This window comes from Cheilinus undulatus, linkage group 13, assembly GCF_018320785.1.
Source record: "Cheilinus undulatus linkage group 13, ASM1832078v1, whole genome shotgun sequence".
In the NCBI taxonomy this organism is placed as follows: Eukaryota; Metazoa; Chordata; class Actinopteri; order Labriformes; family Labridae; genus Cheilinus; species Cheilinus undulatus.
In genome coordinates, this window is record NC_054877.1 from 21,969,383 (window position 1) to 21,992,984 (window position 23,602).

The 23,602-nt window shown below is 40.1% G+C and overlaps 1 protein-coding gene across 2 annotated transcripts in view; it reads left to right on the forward strand.

Annotated features, from left to right (window-relative positions):
* The window catches only part of LOC121520012 (tensin-3-like), a 56,144-nt gene that overhangs the window by 26,710 nt on the left and 5,832 nt on the right, over positions 1–23,602 (forward strand). The window contains exons 13-20 of one of the 2 annotated variants that reach the window (XM_041803201.1): positions 3,253–4,440; positions 13,257–13,414; positions 15,050–15,182; positions 15,297–15,380; positions 19,322–19,454; positions 19,868–20,394; positions 20,476–20,562; positions 20,659–20,790. In XM_041803201.1, the coding sequence (XP_041659135.1) occupies positions 3,253–4,440; positions 13,257–13,414; positions 15,050–15,182; positions 15,297–15,380; positions 19,322–19,454; positions 19,868–20,394; positions 20,476–20,562; positions 20,659–20,790 (2,442 nt within the window). The remainder of the gene's footprint in view (positions 1–3,252; positions 4,441–13,256; positions 13,415–15,049; positions 15,183–15,296; positions 15,381–19,321; positions 19,455–19,867; positions 20,395–20,475; positions 20,563–20,658; positions 20,791–23,602) is intronic. The other variant, XM_041803202.1, reaches the window with a different exon arrangement.

Here is a 23,602-nt window from a genome sequence, read left to right on the forward strand (position 1 = left end):
TATCTACAAATTAATCTCAATTAGATAAAAATATGTAATGTTAAATAGGTGTCAGCATAAATATTCACCTCCTTCAAGTCAGTATTTAGTAGATGCACTTTTGGCTGCAATCACAGCACTGAGTCTGTGTGGATAGGATTTAATCAGGTTTGTACATCTGGACACTGCGATTTTGCTCCATTCTTCTTTGCAAAACTACTCAAATTCTATCAGGCTGCATGGGGATCAGGTGTGAACAGTTCTTTTTTATGTCCAGCCACAAATTATCTTTTGGTTTGAGGGTTTGGCTTTGACTCGGCCACACCAGAACATTCACCTTGTTGCATTTAAACAATTGCTGCGTAGCTTTCGCTGTATGCTTTGGGTCATTGTTTTGCTGGAGAATAAATATTCTCCCAAGCCATAGTATTCCTGCAGACTGAAAAAGATTGTCCTTTAGGATTTTCCTACATTTTGTCACATTCATTTCACTCTCAATCTTTACAAGCCTTCCAGGGCCGACTGCTGAGAAACATCCTCACAGCATGATGCTGCCACCACTGTGCTCAGCAGTGGGGATGGGTGAATGAAAGTAAGCATTTTTTAGTGTTAAGACAGTGTGGGCTGCCACAAAAGAAATAAATTTGCTTTTTAAAAAGCTGGATGAAGAGTGAAGATAACTGTAGATCATTCAGAGTAACTTGTTGTTACTGTTGCTCCTGGATAGAAGTAGAGCTGCTGCATGTAGTTTTTAATGTTAAGAAAACCACTATCTAAATCAGTGATTCTCAACTGGTCAAGCCTGATGACCCACCTTCAACACTACTGGCACTACTTTTTCTTCCAGGAACGCATTTGCGACCAACTGAAAAAGGGATCCACAACCCACTTTGGTTCCTGATCCACCAGTTAAGAACCACTGATCTAAATAATATTCTTCTAAATAAAGAAGAGGCAGTTAGAGGGTCTGCAGAAACCACAAGGGGACTGTGATAAAAATTCTTTACACAACAGATTTCTCATCACTTGCCACCATTTGTGTATGAACATTATGTCTTGTACAAATTGTACAAAGAACCTAAAGGGGCACATCTGAACTCACGCATGTTTAAGCTAGAGCGGAAGAAAATATAAATGATGATCATTATGCTTTCGACTCACGCTTTTGGCATTCAGGAGGCTGGGCTTGTATAACTGAGAAGGAATGGAAATGTTGGGTAATTGCAGAGCTGTACACTTCCAGACCTCCTCCTGCGATGCGAGAGCAGACTGAGGAACAGTTCTGGTTTTTCTGCACTGTAATTGGTGGATTATTCAGGGACTGACCTCACCACAACAACCCGCATGGTGAATGACAGTTATACAAAATTTGACTGACTTTCTCAAACTCAGAGCATACTTGTTGGTTAACCGTTTATGGGTTTGTTAAAGTCATTGTAATCCCGATAGGTGAAACAGGTTTTAAAAACAATTGTTGAACCCCATAATTGAGTGAAGTGCACATCTGTTTCTTGACAGTATTGTACACGAGGGCATGCAATTTCATGACACACTAGAGTGAGAGAAAAACAACTTAGCTGCTGCTTTCTTTTTTATGAAAATTGCCCAGAGCTCCAAGTAGAAGGAAGGATTGCTCTAATTAAAAAGTGTCTTTTTACAGAGTGAAAAAGTCTGGGGCTGCAGGAATGTTGTTTTCATTCTCAGATCCTCTCTGCGCCGCCCTCCCTTTTTCTTTCTTTCCCTCTTTTTTTTCCTTTTTTCTCTCCCTATTGGGGTAGTCCCCTAACGTGGGGCAAGAGGTCGGGTTACTTTTTCTCCTCTGGCCCCACCTCCACATTTATGCCCCGCCTAACTTGTTTACATTCCTCTGCCCTTATTTGGAGATGTCAAGGTCCCCCCTTGTGTGGAGTGCAAACACTCTCACCTTCTCAACAGAGGAGGAAAGCTGGGCCAACTCATTGGAACTCTCTTGGTTTGACCCTGAGCTTTATCTGCTGCTTGAAAGCCATGTCAGCTCATGTGCATTTTTGTTGCCTCATGTATTCCTCAAATTTTGCCTCACTCACACCTGGGATTTTCTTGCATGCTCACCTGGATGTGGCAGCAAAGGTAGGAGATTTTCCTTGAAAAAGATATGTCAGAGAAAAGATATGTGTTGAGAAAGAGGAGAAGCATCAAACCTGCTACCAGAGGGACTGTCACAGGAGGGATTTGTTGTGAACACTCTCACTGGATGTGACCTGTACGGAGGCCTGAGTGCAGGCTGCTCAAGGCTGGATGCTGGTTTAACGGGTGTGTTTGTGTGAGCAGGAGGAGGAGGGGGGTAACTATACATACAGGAGCTTTCTGAGAGGAGGAGAAGGAGGAGGGGAAGCTTTTATCATGCGTGTCTGGTATTCAGATCCTCTAGTCATGGTTCGACTGAAAGGCAGGCACTTAAGGCAGTACACCGAGGGAGAGGCGTAGGGGTCATGTTCCAGCTCTCTTTTGTTGAGGAGTGACAATGAAACTGCAAGTTTTACTGAACTTGGCAAACGGTGCTCACATGTGCTTCATCTTCATCTTCGGCAGCCTTCGTTTTGAGTAAGTCCTCTATGGATTAACTTTATTGTTTTCTTCTGTCATAGATGTTGTGCAAAATGACTGACTTTTGCAGTTTTTTTCTTCCAAGGATTAAGGATGTTGTTTGGACATATGCTATGGGTCAGGGGGCAAGCAAGAGGGAGTAGGGAGGCTTTAATCACAGCAGGGTGAGGAATGCAGAGGTCAGACTTTGCAAATTCACGGCTGACTGACTCTTGTAGCGACTTACAGGAGGCTTAACAAGTCTTATATAACATGATAGACCACTACAGTAACACCATGACAGGTTACCTGGTGGGAACTAGCTGCAGTGTCTTTGCATCAAACAAGTTTGAAAGAAGGGGTTAATAAGGGTGCCTTACTATGGTACTTGTCTTGCACATTTCAGTGATTTTTCTCACTTAAACATCTTGATTTCCATTTATTCTGTCGATGTTTGACATCCTAGATATTTGTTTGTGTCGTCTTTGTCAGGTGGTGTGATTGTAAGTGTTGCGCCCTCTTAATAACAGATCCTGAATGATTTATTTTGTGGGAGAACATGACTGTACTTGTTGTAAAAGTCTTGTTTCATCTGTGATTTTGTGCTGTTTTGTTTGTTTGTCCGTGTGAGTCCTTGCTTCTTGTGTATCTCTGTGTGTGCACGTACCAGCTGAGTGTATGAAGAGCTGCATCTCTTCTATTTTGCAGCGTCCCGCTCTCACGGACTAGGCCAGGACAAAGCGATCAATAAGAGGAACCCCAGCAGTGGAGGAGGAGGAGGAGGAGAGGCCACGCTGGGCCGAGGGGCTCGCACCACCTCTGCAACCTCCAGCCCTGACCACAGCGACCACGCCCTCTCTGTCAGCAGCGATTCAGGCCTGTCCAGTACGTCTCTGTGGGCAGACCGACCTGCGCCTGTCACCACCTCGGTCATCAAGTCAAAAGAGGGCCCCAGCCCACAGGAGAAAGTCCAGCTGAAGCGCCTATTAAGTGGATTTGGACTTGAGGACCCAACTCTGGAGGTGATGGATAATCAAGGCTCCAGAGTTGGCATCCAGCAGGTTGTCCCAGCGCAGGTGCACATTAATGGAGACCCTAGACCCAGAGAGAGGGAAACAGATATCCTGGATGACGAGGTCATTACAGGTCATGATCTGCACAGTGTGGACAGCTTAGGGACTCTGTCGTCCTCCTGCCACAAGAGCAGCCAGAACTCCCTGCTGTCAGATGGCTTTGGGAGTCCAGGAGGAGAGGAGCAGCAAAGCCAAAGCCAACACCGGCCTGCGCCTCCTCCCATGGAGGAGTACGAGAGAGCGTATGCAGAGTCTAAAAGAGGCTGTCTGAGCTCGAGGAGCAACTCTGTGGCCTCCTGTAATCCCAGCACTGCGCCCATGCCCAAGAAGCACGTATACAGACAGGGGAGCTATTCCACACAGTCCTGGGTCCGGCAGCAGCAGATGGTTGCTGCAGAGCAGTTTATATACATGCCCGAAGAGGGAAATGGCACAGAAAGATACCCAGGGAACAAGCAAGGGAGCAGTCCACCCAAACCAGGCCTGCCTGCAGAGCTGCAAGGCCCTGCAAGAGACAATACAACAAACTCACAGAGGAGCACAGTGCCACACAAAGACCAGGCAACGATAAACAATAACAACAACAACAAACGGGACGAGGAGTTCAAGTCACTAACGATGGACATCGACAACTCCATCGACCAGCTCAACCAGCTGATTATGGACCTGGATCCAACGTTCATGCCTGTGAAGAGCCGAAGCAGCTCAGTGAAAAGGAACGGAGGGATGCAAGTGAACGGCTCTGTCTCCAAATGCTCGAATGGAATTGATGTCAGATTCAGCGATCATAACGCCACAACACTGAAAAACACACAGCAGACAGGTAAGGTGGTGTGGGGGTTGGTGTAGTGTGGTGGTGTGTGATCTGGTGTGGAACTGTGATCCTGAAAGGATTATTGACTGATGCCTTGGTCCTGCTAGGTTTTTTGCTGATGTGCATAACATAAAGGAAAAGAATGGGAAAAAATGGCTTTAAAACCAAATTTATAATGTGGATTTTTTTTACAGAATATTCAAATAAGAGCTGCATCGACCAATTGAATAATGTTTAAATCAATTAAGAACTTTTTTTTAACCAAACATTTGATTACTGACTTATTGTTTTTTGCTATTTTTGGTTGAAATGTAAAACATTTTATGATTCCAACTTCTGAAACATGAGGTTTTGCTTCTTTTCATTGACAATTATGAAACTGTATCAGATTTTTGACTGTTTGTTTAAAAGCAGGGTTCCTGCAGATCCTTGAGCAATCTTAAATAGTCTTTAATTGCACATTTGAAAAACAAGGCCTTGAAAAGTCTGATTTTTACTAGTTTAAGTGTCTGAGTAAGACATATCCTTATCCAATCTTTGTTTTTCCAGCCAGCCTTATACGATTTTAATCTCATTCCTTCCTTATAAATTGTTGCATAAATATTTTCGATGATTCAGGCAAATCAGTTTTGGATGTTTTAAATTTCCTGGAGGAGGGCCCCAGACTCCCTCCTGATTTTGTCGGACTTGCTGTGATTTAATAGACTCTGTAGAGTTATGAAACTCTCGTCAGGTTCTCAAGCGTCTGAGCTAACAGTTTGCCAACTTAAAATTTCTTGCAGCCCACCCTTATTTCGACAGGTCTTCACTGACAAAAAGTGTTATTCCACTTTCAAATAAAGTGTTAAAGCTCAGCACACCTGCTAAAACCTGTTATGATAAATATCACTATTCTGTATATTGATTGAATAGTGGCATTAAATGTGCCAGAAATCATCAAATTTATGACCCCAAAAAGTCTTTTGTCCTTTTCCATTTGACATTGCCATAGTTGATAAATAGAAAGTACATTCCTGTTCTAGTGTGTAGAGAAATCTCATACCTCTCATTTTTGACAGTTTACCGTGCAAAAAGTGGTGTTCATTTTTCTCAGATCAGGTCTTAAAAAGTCTTACATTGGATTTTTAAAAGTGTATTGGAACCCTGTGAAAGAAAAAACTGTTTTTTAAGTCAAGTGGTTATCAACTGGTTGGGCGTGAGGACCAACCAACATTTCCTTATGAGAAATTTTGGCCACAATTCTTCAAAATGTTCAAAAACTCAAATTTTCTTTCATGAAAATATTACAGTTTGGACCCAAAAATGAACAAAACTTGACTGAACAAAGACAAGGCAAGTGAAACATGTTCCAAATTATTACAGAGCCGCACAAGGGCATACATTTTATTTTACACCGTTTTCCAAAAACAGCATGGAAACTTTGCAATTTCTAAAGAAATTCTTGATAATCAAGGGAAGCAGTTTTATTGCCATGGAAAACAGAGATAAATCAGCTGAAATCTTGAGGAAAAGACCAAAATTTACCTTTTATTACAAAAAATGAAAAAAAGGATAGATATACTGTATGTCCACTTACAGCTTTTGTACAGTGTTGACTTTTTGCCACTTCTTTTCCTGGTCACAGTTGTCACACATCTTTTAGTCCTAACCCACCACTTGAAAACCACAGTTTTAGATGACACTTAAGGCTTTCAAATCATGCATCCGTTCATGCAATTTTTGGCATCTATAGGATAGTTTAAACAGTTTATGGTGACAATACAAGTGGTCAATAGCTTATAACATTAGTTGTTTGCAGCTCTGATGTAGTAGAAGAATTCTCTTCTCTACTCCCTCAGCTCTTCCCTTCCACTACAGAGTTAACTCAGCACACCTTTCTTCCCCCCTGCTCTCTTCCACTTGGCGTGTTTCAATGGCAGAAATAGCAGGGTTGTTGCCAGCTTTTCAGATGTTTTCGGTATGTTTCTGAGCAAAGAGCGCCGTCCAGACTTGTCTGTGGCTCTATCTGACTCAGAGATCAGTACGCTACATGAAGAGAGAGAGAGCAGCTGTCATCAACCTTTCTGAACAAGGCCATCTCTCACTGTTTGATTAAAGATTGAGATACAGATATTCAGTGAATCAAAGCCAGTGAAGCTCTGCTTGCCACAGACTGACTCCTTAGTTTTAACCATGCTGAAAAAACCCCTATCAATCCCATTATTTGATGTTAGTCTTAAAGATTCTCTCCTTTTTGTTATCCTACATTCATCACTAGTCTTTCCTTTGAATTTTTGTGAATAATTTGCTGTGTAAATTTCCAAATGTCTCCTTTTCTTTGTTATTATTTACAATGGAATGACTGATCCTTTCTATGTTAACTGGTAAAGCTGTTTCCGCTTTCTCCATCAGATTTTGCCCCCCCTTTCAGCCTATAAGACTGATGCCATTTACACAAGAGTATAAAGGAGGAGATTTTCAGCTAAAAAGCAGTGATGCAGAGAAAACACAGAAAGCTATCTTCTTGTTAGCAGTCTTTGAATCACACTCCATGTGCACATGTGGCTGTAGAGGGGCTCACAACAGGGAGGACTCAGGAATTTCCAAGTGAGGAAAAAGTGAGCCTGAAGGCAACGTGTTTTTGTTCTTCTTTAGTTTGATTCCAAAAGCTTACCTGTCCATGCGTATCAACCACAGACGCGTCATTCCAAGAAACAAATGCTACAGGCTATAGAGTTTTGCTAATTTGGAAATAACCTGTAGGAAGTAAGGGGGTTGTTTTGCTTTCAAGTTTGGATCCAGGAACTAGATCAGTCATAATTTTTCTTCTTGAGCTTATCACATCATTACAACAAGCCACCATGATGTATTTATTTTAGCTGACTTTGTCTTTGTAGTTTATCGTATAACTTTAAGATGTATGGAAGAGGGAATGGAAAAAAGGAGAAGAGGGAGTGTGGCTTCTGTATTCACACTCAGGTGCATAAGTTTAAGGCATGTAGGGCGCTAAGGATTAAACATGTGGTCTGATGTGTCAAAACCTGAGGCTAAGGGGATGGCCAGAGTCAAGCTCAACCCATATCAACACGTGTGTCACTCAGCAGCCAAGGTCAAGCACAATGGCATCTCTTTTGTCCTTTTTAACCCTGGTTCTTGGAGACTGCCAGCGGTTTTTGGGTACTTGAGACATCCACGGCACGACCAGGGGCTTGTAGCAACCCTACTACCCATCTAGAGGGTACCCCAGGCCATGATTACTCGCCACATCCACTCCTTACTCCACCCTTATGGTGTGGACTTTTTTATTTTTTTAACAGATTGTTTTCCCATGCCCATGGTAATCCAACCAAAGCATGGCCAGGGTTGTGTCAGTCGTCCCAATGGTAACCTCAGGTGGTTACTCACTACATCTACACCTTACTGCAATGTCATTTTTGGCCCAAACATGCCTTAAACTTACACACAGTACTGTATGTTAAGATGTTAATAAATCTGGGCCTGATGCACAGTTGAGAGGTGATCTGAAGATAATGGCCGTTTTCACCAGGCAGTCCAGTTCAGTACAGTTTGATGCAGTAAGCTATTATTTGTGTTTCTACTGTCAAAAGTTGTAAAAAGGTACCAAAATAACTACCCCATACAGTCATACTTTTTGGCACCCTTCTGTTGAGACACCAAGCATACCTATCTAACCCTTATGGGTGGAGCTAGACACATTGCTGGCTTCCACTCAGAAAAGGGAAACGTTGGCTGTGGAAAGAAGATCAGGATTTACCATACCAAACCACGCCAAACAGCACTGAAACAAACTAGACCACCTGGGAGATTTGCAGCTTAAAATTTGTCTCAGTCTTCTTAGCATTACTTTACAGTTTCTTTGCATTGTGTTTTGCAGCATTTTGTCACGAGTACAGTGTGTTGCTATAAAACCCCAGAAGCTCTTTATGTTGTTTATATTATGGCATTATAAAAGGAACATCTTGTTTTAGACGTGAAAGATGTTAAATAACTGTGTACTTCAAGCTCTTGTGGGGAATCTTTCAGGTGTTGAACATTGTATGTTGAATACGGCGCCTGTGGACAAACAGACAATTTCTGATGCTGATCTCATCCTGAGCATTTGTTAAACATTATTTCAGATTTAAAAAAAAAAAAGTATATTTTTGTTCAAAATGTCTAAGATGCAACTTACAATTATCCTGTGCATTAAAAATAGTTAGAGTCCACCTACCCCAAACTGTGCTGTCAGGCAATTAAAACTACAATACAGAAACTGTCAATCTACAAAATCTTTATAATCTTTGGTGCTTTTCACACATGCAACCCTGAGATTTTTGGGAAAGCATTAGGATAACCTGCTCAAAAATGTTCCCTCTTTGCTTGTTTAACCCTCTGAGATCGGCATTGTTGTATACGAGAAGAAGAGACCCAGGTTATAAAAAGTGAAATAACTTGGATAGTAAAAATAAAATATGTCCCTTATTGTACATGTCTTTACACAATGCTGATCCAGGGGAAAACCTGGAGAGATCATAATGGAGAGAAAGAGAGACAGAGAGCCTTTGAAGTGGCCCTCTGTGTCACTGCAGACAGAAACTGCTTTGAATAACGGCTCAAAAATAGCCAATGCAACAAAGTGCAAAGCTTTTTCTTTGTAAAAATGTGAATATTTTTGAGATTTTTTTGTCGCAGAATGATTTTGTCACAGAATGATTACTTTTTTCACTTTTTTGTCCCCAAGAAATTAGAGAAGTCTTTGACAAAGTCTTTTCGTTAACTGTGTATTCCACATAAAAATCATTTGTTTTTTCTTTTGTTTTTATAGTCCTATAGCTTTGTTAAAATCCAAGGGTCATTGCTGCAGCACACATATACGTAAAGCCCAGGTTGTCCTGAAAAAATACGATTTTTAAGCTTGCCTGTGCATCACAGGGTGGATGTTTGTAAGCCTTTTAAGACAACAAGTCCAGGCAAGACAAAATGGTTAAAAATATTCTAGGGCTCAGGGGGTTCAACATGTTTCTCGCAGCAGGAAGTTTTCCTGCAGTTCGTCTGTCAGTTGATGGAGATGTGGGGGAAGGGGAGAATTACAGGGTAAACTCAGGATATAAAATCAGGAACTTTTTAAAAGTTAAGTGCAAGTGTGAAATGAATAAGGCTTTGCTTCCTTACTTTTTTGGATCTTATATAAATATCAGTACTTATTTCAATGTATAATCACAGGCTTAAAACTCCTTAAAGGAACTTTAATTAAAAATGAAGAAGAAATTATTCGTAGTTGAGATTTCACTGGCGTCAGGCCAAAACCTTGTATCTCCATTTTCCATATTTTTTTTTCATAAGCCAGTGCTATTGGTCACCGTTTACACCCTCTTCATCAGTGGGTTTTAACAAATTTCAAAGCAATAAAAATGTCAGTGAGATGAGGACTATGACCATTCACTACTAAATTATATGAAAAACACCATGTTTTTTTTTTTTCATTCCCTGAAAAATGGTGATTTTGAAGATAGGAGGTTTTGATTGTTTGGATCTCCACTAGCTTTAACTGAAGCTGAAAGCTATTTTTGCTGAGGTCTGAAGTTTACATTGTGACAGTATGATTTACACAATCACCACATTGCACAAGCACTACACAACATACATTTCAACAGCAATTAGAGTTGGCTCACAAACAAAGCCAAGGACAACATCCATTAGAAATAACTTTATGGTGTGTTCTGTTTGTAATGAACATAATGATTAATAACATGAGTGATAGGATATTCACGTAAGCCAACACTACCTCATTACCTTCATTCAATTGCAACTGCCTGAACAGTTTTTTTAAGGGGGAGAGTCACTTTAATGGAAACTGTAAGGAAAGCTCTTTATGGCCTCACAATACTGTATTTACCTTCATACTGCCCTGCCCTGTTATTAAGGGTATATAAGGTTACAGGCCTGAAAGTGAGTCATAAAGGAGAGGCAGTTTGCCTCTACTTTGGCCAAAACATTCAGATCCATTATCACTTGTCTTGTCTCTGTTTCTCACATCTTAAACAGACAAAGGAGACCACATTGTCCCCATGACTGGTTTGATTTAGTGATGTATGATATTGGATTTTTGACGATGTTCCTGAATACTAGCTTTGAAATTCTCGAAACAAATGCTTTATAAAGTAAGATATACCAGTGTTTCTTCCTTCTATGTATGAGGACAACCGACACAATGATGGGCGCAAAAACCCAATCCGGAGACAAATCACTAAGCAGCATGGTGCACGAGTCCAACATTTTCAGACAGGATGGGGTAGCATGCCCGTGAAGAATTTCACAATAATCAGTTACAGACGAAAATGTTGCTTGAAAATATTTCTTCCTTGCATTAAAAGAAAACAGTTGTTTCTGTAGAAGAAACAGCTTATATGTTTTAACCCATTCAATCGGCTCGTTATTTAAAGTAAAAATGTGTTTACTGTCTAGCACTTAGACCTTGAAAGCGCATCATTTTGGTCTTGTTGGCATGAGGTACAAGTCTTAAGTCACAGAGGTTTCTCTGAATAACATTAAAAGCCGCCTGTAGTTTATATATTGTACTTTCTAAGGCCTTGTTCACACAGAGATGAAAATGTTATATTTCCGTTTCCCTTTGAAAAAGTTTTCTGTAAACACAAGATTGTTTCAGGATATGTCTGCGTAAGCACGAAACCACTGTAAAAGATTGGAAATGCCGTAGTATATATGCCAAGCCTGGACGTGGCGCTGTAACACTGCCGCGGAAATGCACCAAAAAAGAGAAGAAGATCTCAGAAAACTGACACAAGCTTTCTTCTAGTTGCTCTTCTGGTTGTTTTCCGAAGTGGCTTTAAGAACGTCTGGTGTATGCTGTTCGCTGTGGTGGTAGAGGAGCATCAGATTTTGCTGTAAAAGCCTTAATAAGCTCAATAGCTTCTGCAGCACGAACACACCCCCGTAATCCGCCATTGTTGTATTGGTTCAACATGCGCATGCGGGGTAAGTGGGCTATGCTATGTGTGACTTAATCGTTTTGAGAAAGTGCGGTTGGCTGTCCACATGGAGACAACACGGTAAGCGTTTACAGATTTGTTCACTCTGGGACAAGTCACAAATTAGCGTTTACGGCCCCCAAAAACGCAGTTTCCGTGTGGATGAAACACTGATACAGTAAAAAACTTTTGCGTATCCTCCTGAATTCGTTTCCATGTGGACGCAGCCTAAGAAAGACAAAGGTGCACATATTACCATGTTATCAGCATAAAAATGAACCTGGCATTATTTATATAGCTAATAAATAAAGTCAGTCAAATACAGACCCTTGTGGGACCCCAAACACTTTGCTTTTTATCACTTGAGTAATTTTTAAACCATTTTAGTGCTATTAGGAAAAACATCTGTAATAGGACAATGTGGTCAACAGTATTAAAGGTCTTCGATGAATCTAAAAAAAGTGCAACACAACATTCTTTAGAGTCAATGGAAATGTTAATGTGGCAGTTTGTTTTAGTAGTAGACTTAAAACAAGACAAACTACATTTGATTATTTCATTAATACTTTTTTCCTCAAATATAGACATTAGGTAATGAAAAACATCATTTTTTGGGAATAACGTTCAGTATTATATGAGTCAAACCAAGCTTCGTCTTTTGCTCTGAGACCTTCATAGACATATGGCCATTTTTTATGGAGTTTGTACTGACAGTTAAAATGAAATCTCCTAATTTAACAACAAATTTTCAGGTTGGTTCCCTAGAAAATCACGAGAAAGTGCTTGAAATAGTTAAACGCATTCATCTCAAGTGCAAAAAATTGAATTTGCTGTAGTTCAAGGCAACACTTTCAGATCTTTGAACACTTTAAAGCTGAAAAAAGAGAAAATCTTCAGCTAAAGCAGATCTGTTGATTCTGCTTCACACTCTGAAAACTTCATGTTTCAGCTTATCACACCTTCATACATTCTACTTACATGTACGTCTGATATAAAAGCAGAAATGTTCACATCTGCTGATTATACTCAGAATTTCAAGCTTTAACCTAATGATACTGACATCATGATGTTAATATCGTGCATCCCATGCTTTAACTTACATGAGAAATTTTGTAGAGAAAAAAACTTGTATCACTGTGCTTCACACATGGAGAAACATCTGTCCCTGTCATCCACACTCACTGCAGACAGAGTGAATAATGATCTGGGGCATTAGCACTCCTGCACCATTAGCATTCTTCAGGGCTGAGGGGTCAAGGCTCGCTGGGAGGGCTTCAAATTAACACCCTGGTGCTGAGTGGCAGCACTCATCAGAGTAGTCACAACATTGACCCCCCACATACACACAGATACCCCACCCAGATCCCTGGCATTCCTCAGCTGTCCTCTCAAAACAGGACTGTAGACAGGGCTGGCAGTGCAATCCATATACTTAATGATCTAACAGATGACTGTGTTAAAGTAAGAAGGTCACAATTCAGTGAAGTACAGTGTATTAAACCCACAAAATTCTCACACAAACTGTAAAATAAGCCAACACTGCCAGCAACACTTTGTCTGCATCCACTTATGCCTAAAAACATCAAATCTGATAATGTGTTCCTTGTGACATTGCAATGAGTCATCATTACATGCCCCTCATCTGGTATCTCCACCCAAAGCCATAGTACTCAAAAGGCAGGAAGAATCCATATTATATTTTGACCAAAGTGAGGCACGGATGTTGCATTTAGACCACAGGGGACTGTGCTTAGAGGTGGTAAAGGGGTATGATATGTCACTTTTAAGGTAAACTGTCCCTATATATCTGTCAACATGTAACGGTCTGGTTGTATCTCACTACCTGTGTGTATCCAGCTGTCCAGTCCAGCGATGGCCGCATGGGTGTCACACGGACTCTGAGTCGACAAGGAAGTGACATCACAGATCATCCAGGCTTCTGTAACTCAGGGTGGGGTGTTACAGAAGAGTACAGGGCCCAGCGGACGTACTCTCCATGTGGGCCACAGACACTGGTAAATATAACATGTTGGCTTTTTCACTTTACAAGACAGAACTTAATGAAGGAAATTTTGGCAGGTTGCTCTTACATTACAGTCCAAAAAAAAGAGTAACACAAAGGGAAACAAATGTAAGAGAAATACCAAAACTAAACCAAAAAGTGCATAGGTACACTCAGCAGGGAAAGAGAAAGCCCAGAAAATCCCATCCACTTCATGCTGAGGGAAAAGCAGACCTTTAAACTGCTTTTATGTTGTAGTTTTATATTTTACTCAACCAAAGACAAGATGAACAAATAGAAGAGTTGCTCCAGTGGAAAGTGAAGCTTAATCCAAAGCATCTAAATCCAAACTTGTGTTGTGTTCCTATTTAAACTATGTTTGATTTTTTTCAGGGGTACTGTGAATGAATGAATGAATTGATATCATATTAGCTGTAATCCATTTTGTTTGTCGTTTTATCACTTAAACAATTCAATCAAGGTAAGTCTGGAGTGGATATTTCAGACAATTGAGTTAGGTCATTTGTCCAGTCATGCATAACATATGGAACAATCTGATCCTATTCTGTTAGATTTATTAATTTTTACTTCTTTGTCAGTAAATTAATAATTTGGAATAGAACATGACAGCTTGGTAGCATTAGCTTTATAGTCTTTAATCAATACTTGCAGGACCGAAGACTGGTAAAGATTATTTCACCCACACCACTATGGCTTACGCAAGTAAAAATAAAAAGTATTCAATTTAAAGTTTACTTTAGGTACTGAGTATTGAGTATCAACTAAGCAGTTGTACAGTAAAATATGATCTTACTAGCTAGAAAAACAAAATAAAATCTCCAACCAGGTTGTTCAAGTAAAGTCACACTTCTATAATAAAGTAAAATATACTGCAAAATTGTATGTGTTAATTAAACTCATTTAGAGTTTAATATAATGTTTTAAAAATGCCTGTATTGCCCCACACTACACTACATAGGGTTAAACTACACTTTAACTCTTTAGCTTTAACTGGTAAGGTGGGTCTCCTCTGACAAGAACAAAGCAGAGAGTCTACCTCATAACAAGACAATGCATACTGATTAAGATTATGCTCTATGCAGCCTTTAGGTGCATGTAAAGTCACAGGTGGAACTCTAACTCAGTGGAAAACTTCACTCATGGTGCAAATGTGTCTTACATCAAAAACAACATCAATCCACTGGAAACCTGACCAAAAGAACCCCAGCAGGGATTACTGTACAACAGGCAACAACTGAACACATCTGATCACTCTGCCCAAGGGCATGATGGGGGAACTCTGCTCACACACATATACAGATTTGAAATGGCAGAGGGCAGACCTGGTGGATCAACACTGCCAAATAAATCTAAATCTAAAGATGAGACCCTGAGATATCAACACTTCAGTTTTTGCTGTGCACAACAGACCAGCGAGTAGTCAACAGAGGTGGGAAAAGTACAAGAGTATTGTACTCAAGTAAAAGTCAAGCTGCTCTAGGTGAAATTACTTAAGTAGAAGTAAAAGCACTGATTTTAAAACCAATTTGAAGTACCCCAAAACACTTCTCAATTAAAGTAATTTGAGTAAATGGAATTTACTTTCCTCTCCTCTTGATTACATGTATATGTGTGTTGCTTTTTTCAGCATCACATGCTGTACAGGAGCGACAGTGCAGACTACAGGGCCCAGGGACCAGACATGGACAGTGGAGTAGAGGCTGGAAGTGACATGACTCCGCCCACCCCAGCCTTCCCCATCTCTCCTCCAACACCTTATGGTAAGTACTATGTGCCATTATTAGCAGCTTTCTTTTGTTTCATTTCAAAAGCATTGATTACAAGCTGGGATTTCTGTAGGTTTGATTAGATTGTTGTTTTCTTTGTGTTTTCAGTGAAAAACATGTCAGAATTCACACAGCTCAGGCAGACTCCATCCCCCAGCATGCAGTCGTATGGAGGCTATAGGACAGATCGTGGTACGTGCAGTTCTTCTACCTGAATGCATTTTGTTGAACGTCCTTGGATTCAGTTTCACAAACTTGATTGCACAGTTGTAAGATGTTCAGAAACAAAGCAAAGGAAGTGTTTTTGGTGTGTTTTTGTAACAGCCTTCCTCTGCAAACCATTTGCAGTAAGAGTGGACCACTGGAACAGTCATTGGACCTTATTTTGGGACTGTTGATCTTACACAGATCTTGAAAGTAGAAAAGTTTTCACAATAAGAAGAAAAACATATATATATATATTTTTAAAGTTTATTTTGGGTGTTTTTGTGCCTTTATTTGATAGAGGAGGATAGTGGATAGAGTCGGAAACAGGGACGAGAGCGGGGGAGAGACATGCGGTAAAGGGCCTCAGGCCGGATTCCAACCCGGGCCGTCCATCTACATGGGGCGCGCCTTTACCACTTGGCCACTTGCGCCCCAAAACATCTTTTAGAGGGGTTTCCCAATATGTAGTGTAGTAGTGTAGTGTAGCTATGTAGTGACAGAAAGACATGCTGAGTGTAATTGCTGACTGCAAAGGTCTTCTTTCATGTCTGTCCTGTGACAGGCTCTCAGATCCTTCTAAAAACAGCCATTTCAGGTCCTCCTGGCTTCACTAATAATGGTGACATTGTTGTTTGAGGAATTTTAGTGGTTTTAGACACAGACTGAAAACAAAGACGTTGAATAAATGAGAAACGCAAGGAGATTCCTAACCAGTCCATGCCCTTCATGTTTGGTTTTTGGAGAATGTCTTTGTAGCCACAGCATGAGGAGAAAAACTTTTTTTGACATAACAGTGTTGTTCTTTGGCTTGAACCTTTTTTTGTTCTTTTTTGCATGGATATGCTCTTGTTTCTGTCTGGGGGAAATCACCTTAGATAAAACACTCCAAGAGATGGAGGAGAGATGCATTTGCAATGCTTTATAGCATCAGGATGTATCGGCTTTGTGTAAAGATTAAACTATTGAAGCATTTTATTGTTAACAGAAATTTAATCACCAGTTAAAAAAAACACCAGTTAACTGAACCAATGATTAAAACTTGGCAATAGCCTGTTGAATGTTTGATTTGGTACAGCGAGATGACAGAGACTAGGGCTGCACGATATTACATCTTTGCTGATATCCGATAAGCTGATATCAACAAATTAATTTTAACTGAGACCAAAGTCAACATTTCAATGCTCTTAAGATGTAAAACTGCAGACCTTAAAACACACATTAACAAATTTATGTCCTTAAAACACACTTGAATTGTAAGGAATGATGAAAAATAAAGAAAAAGACTTCAGCTGACAGAGATCTGTTGGTCCAGCCTACAACCCCACTAACTTACTTGTTCATACAGCCAATGTTTACAGCTGATACAGGCAGATTTTTTAGCTTAAATGTCATTTTAGGCAGTTAGATCAGAGAAGTACATATTTGTTATCAAAAAACATTTGAAAACGGGTCAACACTGGGCCAAAAACGTTGTTCTCCAAAAAACCAATGACTGATGTATAGGGTGATTAATAGCACTGATTTATGAAAAAAGTCATGAAAAAAGGAGATACAAGGTTTTGGCCTGGCACCTACAATGAAATTGGTTTGGTGTTTGGTGCAAATGAAATAACATAGAAGATGATTCAAAATATTAACTGGCTAATAAAAATCTGGAAACTTACATAGACTGTGATCAGAAAATACAGTAGTAAAATAAAAACATAAAAACAGTATAAACATATCAAAAGAAGTTACAAAGGTGCAGAAGGGGAAACTATGCAGATGTGCAGGTAAATTGGTGATTAGGTTAAAACACACACAGTGAGTAGCTGGATTCAGAAGAAATTAGTCTGATATGTGTTAATGTAGCATATAAAGTCTATATAAGCATGCATTATTTTTGCCTGTAAGGGCATCAGACCAGGACGTGTATGGAGGATGAAAATAATTGTGACCAAAATTGCACTGTTATATTTTTATTGTTGCATAGTGCATAGGGGTTACTCTTAATATGACTGGAAAAATCATTTCAAATTGAGTGTTGCATTTAGGAAAGCACTGCCATCACTGCCATGCAACACTAAAACATTGTCTAAACTGATCTTGTAATTACTAAATGTTTTTTCATTTGAGAATGAAACTATTCTGATGTCAATATTACACACTGTGTTAAATTGGCTTTTATCAAGTGATTGAAACACTTCAACAGAGCTTATGATTCTAAACATTTTGTATATGTGATGTATGATACAACTCAAGCAATTTAAAAGTCCGCCTTGCTTTATTTGAGATGTTATTACTGGCGGACAAATACTGTAAATGCACCACCAACCACATATGTAAAACTATGCATGAATCAAATCTGCCTTCATTGACCTCTTATGGTCTGGTTTCCATGGTGATCTACAGCATGTCAAACGGTTGTGAGGCCTGGGAGCCGTTTTATTCTCCCGCTGTGCCTCTTACTACTTCAGACACCGAGGCAGGAATCAGCACATTCAGTCTTGCCACATCACCATGGTTACTGTGGGTCAGGAGGCATGACACAAAACAACTTTTCTTCCCCCATGAAAGTGTCTCTGTTTACATAGAGGGGAAACAGGGACAAGGAGAAACCAGCAACACTTTCAGCTTTGTACCTCTCATTCCTGTAAAAGTTAAGCAGATGAAACCTTAGTTTGAACAGGAGCCTTTAGATTCGGACTGTGACTCCAGGCCAGAGCTGATTAGAATAAATCTTTTAAGTAGGCTTTTTCATTTCTCGCTGCACTGGATTCTGATTTGTTGACTCTGTGGGCTGTGGTAGGAGTGAATGTACGTTGACTTTGTATAGATTGATGGCCGGGGTTAAAACCATGTGGACAGATTTCATTTAATTTCACTCCCAATATTGACTTTTTGTTTGTGAGTACCCAGAGCTCTTTCCTGACGGATTTTTCCACTCTTCATGGTCTTTCTTACCCAATCATATTATCTAACTAGAGAAAAATCTTCTTATTACATTTTCATTTAGCTTCACACAGTGGTGTAGGAGTGGTGCCTGCATAAGTGGGTTAACTTTTACTTTCTACCCTACATGTTTTATAGACTGCTCTTTTGTGTTTAGTACACCTTAAAGTTGGCCTTTTGTGTTTGCACATTGGCACTCAACTTCTGCTGTTTGATTTGAGATAGTGAAGGTAATAATGAAATTATAATGAGGGAGTCTAGTTGATAGCAAGTAGCATCACCAGCTCGGTTCTGCTCTTCCTCTGATTGGCTTACCCTGATATTCTTACCCAACCAACAAAGGTGATAACAAACGCTAGCCAATTAGAGGCAGAGTCAGGCAGGTCAGGCCTTTGTCATCCTTGGGGAACTGTATGATGAGTATCAGGGTGGATTTGAAAGTGAATACGCTCTATGGAGAGTGAAAAATAAGTGAGTATACTTGCTCTGCACATATCCTCTCTATTCTGTTTACGATGTGTGTGGCTATCTTGACATCCTAATAAACTCTTAGATCAATGGTCATAAACTGGCGGCATGGGGGCCATATCAGGCCCCCTAAAGCTTCCCATTGGCCCCTTAAGATGATAAATGTGTGGAGAGAAAAAGATGTGGTTTTTAGGGTATCTTTTTTCAATATGACAATTCCCCTTTGTAGGTGTCTGCTGTATTAGCAACAGGGGCTGATCTCACTGTTAAAGATTACTTGCTTTTTGAAAGAAATACAAACTCTAAAACAATAAGATGTTAATTACACCAAAATGTTGATTTTATTTAAGTTTATTTGAAAAGTACTGCCCCATAAGTGTCTGTCAACGCAAAATCTGGCCCTTGAACAGAAGTAGTTCATGACCCATGATTTAGATCATGGATTATGGCTGGAAGCTAGAAGTTAAATCCACTATAAAAGTCATCAATAAATGTGCTTGAATTAACATTTTCTTGCGCTCAAACAGAACCCAGAGGATATCCAGAGATGGTCAGTCATGTTGACGTTGACATTTTACCAGACAACTCCATCAACTGTCACAGGATGCTCAGCGCTGCACACTCTGCTTCAATGGCTGGGACGCTTCAGCGGACAGACAGGTACAGAACTGCCCTATACAGAGCCTTTTTATTTTCTGTTATAGGACTTCCTTTCAAAAAAAAAAAAAAAACAAATATAAGGCTGAGGTGTTGGTTTCCAGTGGGACTGACTTTTACATCAGTATGAGGCCAGAGCTGAAACCAGTGTCATGAACAGTGTTTCCATCTCACTCACATTTTAACTTTCTCATTAGACTAAATTAGATCAGAGGGAAGTGAGGCATGAGATTAAGTAAACCAAGAGTGGAGGCTTCAGGAATGCCTAAAATAATAAGTACAAATGTATTACAAGTTTTAACCAGGGCGTCAGCATTCATGGATTAATTGTGATCTATAATTAGTGCATTAATTGCATGCTCTACTCTGGCAATCCCTCACTGAATATTTATATGTTTTTTTAATCTTCACTGCAGCTCTACAGTGAATCAGTCTTGGCCAGAACATCCCGTCCTGAGCCGCCACTCCTCTCTGAGCAGCTACTCTTCCACCAGACCACCAGTACAGCACACCATGTCACTGGACTACGGCCACCACTCTCCTCCTCTGCACCATCCCCACATCCACCCTGCCCCCAATGCCCACAGCTCTCCCCGGAGCAGCCAGAGAAGCTGCATGGCTCACTACGCTCTCAGCCACAGTCCTGCTCAAAGCTTTGATGAGCAGGAAGACTCAGGTCTCGGCTATGGCACAGACTGTCCAAACTCCAACACAACTCTGTTGGGAAATGGAGGCATGGACAGGGAACTTATGCCCCAGATGCAGCCACCCCTTCTTCCAGAGAAGAAGAGAACGTCAGATGGGGAGCATTCATTGGGAACAGCATCTCCGGCCCTCAGTGGGTTCTCAAGTCCTCACAGTGGGAGCTCCCTGAGTATCCCCTTCCCAAATGTTTTACCTGATCTCTCAGCTCAGATACTGGGCACAGCCTCACCTCTGCCAGGTACACTAGTGCTTCATGTTTAAAGTAATGTCAACAAATAAAAACATATCTTTAATAAGCTGTACTTGTGTTGTGTTCCAGATGTACTCGTGGGCAAGCAGGTCACTGTAAAGTTTGTGCAGGACACATCCAAATTCTGGTACAAGCCAGACATCTCCAGGGACCAAGGTATTTTGACAATGTCAACTTTTTACATATTGAAAACACATAACATTTCCTGGAGAAATTAGTTGTAATTTCCTTATTATGTCTGCTGTCTCTTAGCCATTTCAGTCTTGAGGGACAAAGAGCCTGGCTGCTTCATTGTACGGGACAGTCACTCCTTCAGAGGGGCCTATGGACTCGCAATGAAGGTGGCAACCCCCCCACCCTCAGTTCTTCAGCAGACTAAGAAAGGTACAATAGACATGGATGTTTGAAAAGTTTAGCCTTTTTTTTTACTTGCTTCTTATTTCGATTTCATCAAACAGTAAAAAAACTCATATTTTCATGTCTTATAGATTTTCTACTTGGTTTATAATGAAGAAAACCAGTATATACCAGTAAATATCTTTATATCAAAGAAGGATAGATATAAAAAAAAATGTGAAAAAGATTATCAAAATCTAGAAAAAACATAAACATAAGAAGAGAATAAAGTGTGGGAGGGCATTTGTGTCAAGGCATGAACATATACAGATGTATCTAAAATATGAATATCAAGTAAAATTTTATCGTTTTCCTCTAATTTACTTCAGAAAGTGAAAAATTTGAAGACTTTCTTTGTTTTAATCTTGATGTATACAGCTTGTAGTTCATGAAAATTTAAAATCAACTATCTCAAAATATTAGAATATTGTGGGAAAAGTCCAATTTGCAAAGGCTTGCCCAGCTTTCATTCTCTCACTCTGCTTCAGTAAACACAACTGCAGTCCTGGGGAAGACTGCTGACTTGACTACTGTCCAAAAGACGATGATTGTCACCCTCCACAGGGAGGGTAAGCCACAGAAGGTCATTGCTAAAGAGGCAGATTGTTCTCTGAGGCTGTATCAAAGCATATTTATGCAAAGTTGACGAGAATGGAAAAGTGAGGTAGAGAAGATGCACAAGCAACATTGATGAGCTCAGCCTTCAGAGGGTTGTTAAACAAAGCCGATTCAAAAACGTAAGGGAGCATCACAAAAAAGCTGACTGAGGCTGGAGTCAGTGTATCAAGAGCTACCACACACAGACGTGTCCAGGAAATGGGCTACAAGAGTCGCGCTCCTAGTGTCGAGCATATCCTGAACTGAAGATGTCATAAACTTCTCACCTGGGCTAAGGAGAAAAAAACTGACTGTGGCTCAGTGGTCCAAAGTCCTGTTTTCAGATGAAAGTAAATTTTGAATTTAATTTAGAAATCAAGATCCCAGAGTCTGTAGGAATATCTGAGAGGCACATAATCCAAGGTGCTTGTAGTCCAGTGTGAAGTTTTCACTATTAGTGCTGGATCGCTGTCAGCCATCTACCAGGAGATTTAAGAGCACTTCAGTGTTCCATCTGCTAAGAAGGTTTATGGAGATACTGACTTCCTTTTCCTGTAGAACGTCCAGAAACTGGTTTGCTGACCATGGTATTACTGTGCTTGATTGGCCAGCCAGCTGGTCTGACCTGAACCCCATAGAGAAGGCTGCTGTTAAAGTAACGTGCTTTTGTAACACCCCAGCAGTGCCACAGACTGACTGGCTCCACACCCCATGTTGCATAGATGCAGTCATTTGTACAAAAGGAACTCCAATCAATTACTGAGTGCATAAATGAACATAATTTTAGAGAAGGTCTAGATTACTGTATTGTAAATCCTGTTTTGGTTTGTTGTTTTCATTGTTAAACACAATAATAAATTCTTTATTAATATATTAGTAAGAATTAGTAAAAGGTTATAATTAGGGATAGGGTCAGGGTTAGCATTAGTAATGCATCATTAATGTGTAAATGCACCAATAGGTAACAAGCATTTAAAGCTCTGTTTATAAATTACATAAATTAACTAGTAAGTCTTTATAGACAGTGTTAAGTATTTACTCATTCTTAAATTGTGCAATATTAATGCTAAAAGAGTGCATTTATTTTAAAGTGTAACCAGTAATTTATTTATTTTTTCTTATTTTTATTTTATTTGTATGATGGGAGCAGTTAGCTTAGCCTAGCCTAGCATGAAGACATGAAGTTAAACAGCTAAACCTGCTGTATCCTAACCTGCCTCACAACTATTTTTTATGCTAACTTTTTAAATTGTTTTATCTTGCTTACACAAACATGAACAAAAAGCAGCATTCTGTGATTTAAAAGTGGCAAACGTGTTGAAACTGTTTTTTTAGGATGAATTATTTGCTAGCTTTCATGGCACAAAATTTTCTCTTTGAACAGCATATTTGTTTAAACAAATAACTCCATGTAGTTTTTTGTTTTGGCAGAGCTAAGCGAGTAGCTACTCCATGTTAAGCTAGGCATAAAACCCTGCCCTACCGCTCTTAGCTTCTTAATGAACACTCAGACATGACAAAAGTATCCGCCTCTTCACTTTAGTGCAGAAAAGAATGAGAATAAGTGTATTTTGATATAAGCGATTGGTCCAGTAGTACAGACACTACAGACAAAGCCATCTACAGTTACAGCCCACTGTACTCACCTTCACACTGGAACCTGAGAGTCCCTCCCTGTTTTTGCGTGTGAGAGCTCCTCACGCTGTGTTCTCTCCTGGGCTTTGCCATGATGAAGCCAAACAGACCCCCTTTTTGCCTGACAGTCTTAGATGTACAGCTAATGTTTCACTCCCTAACAAAGGCTCAGCTGGGTCCATAAGCCTACTGTGATCCCAGGGCCTTTTCATGGGAAGCTCTTTGCCCCACATAACGGTCTGGTAAAGATGTAATATCCAGGGACAGGGTTCAAAATGAGCTGTCTGGTTATGCACTTCCTATTGTTGTTGTTTTGGTTGTTTGTGAAGCATGAGGAGGGATTTTTGGAAAGCAAAAAATAGATGTTCGAGGAAACCTGCCAAATGCTCTCTAGCCAAGTTTCAGTATGAAAACAAAGGCTGATTGAGTCATAATGAAGATTCACACATCCTCTTTTTCTGATTCAGAACAGGCCAGAGGACATTCAATCCCATGAATATCAGACACAAGTTGTACTATTTACAAAGTGTATTTTCTGTCAACACATTAGGGCACAAAAGATGCCCTT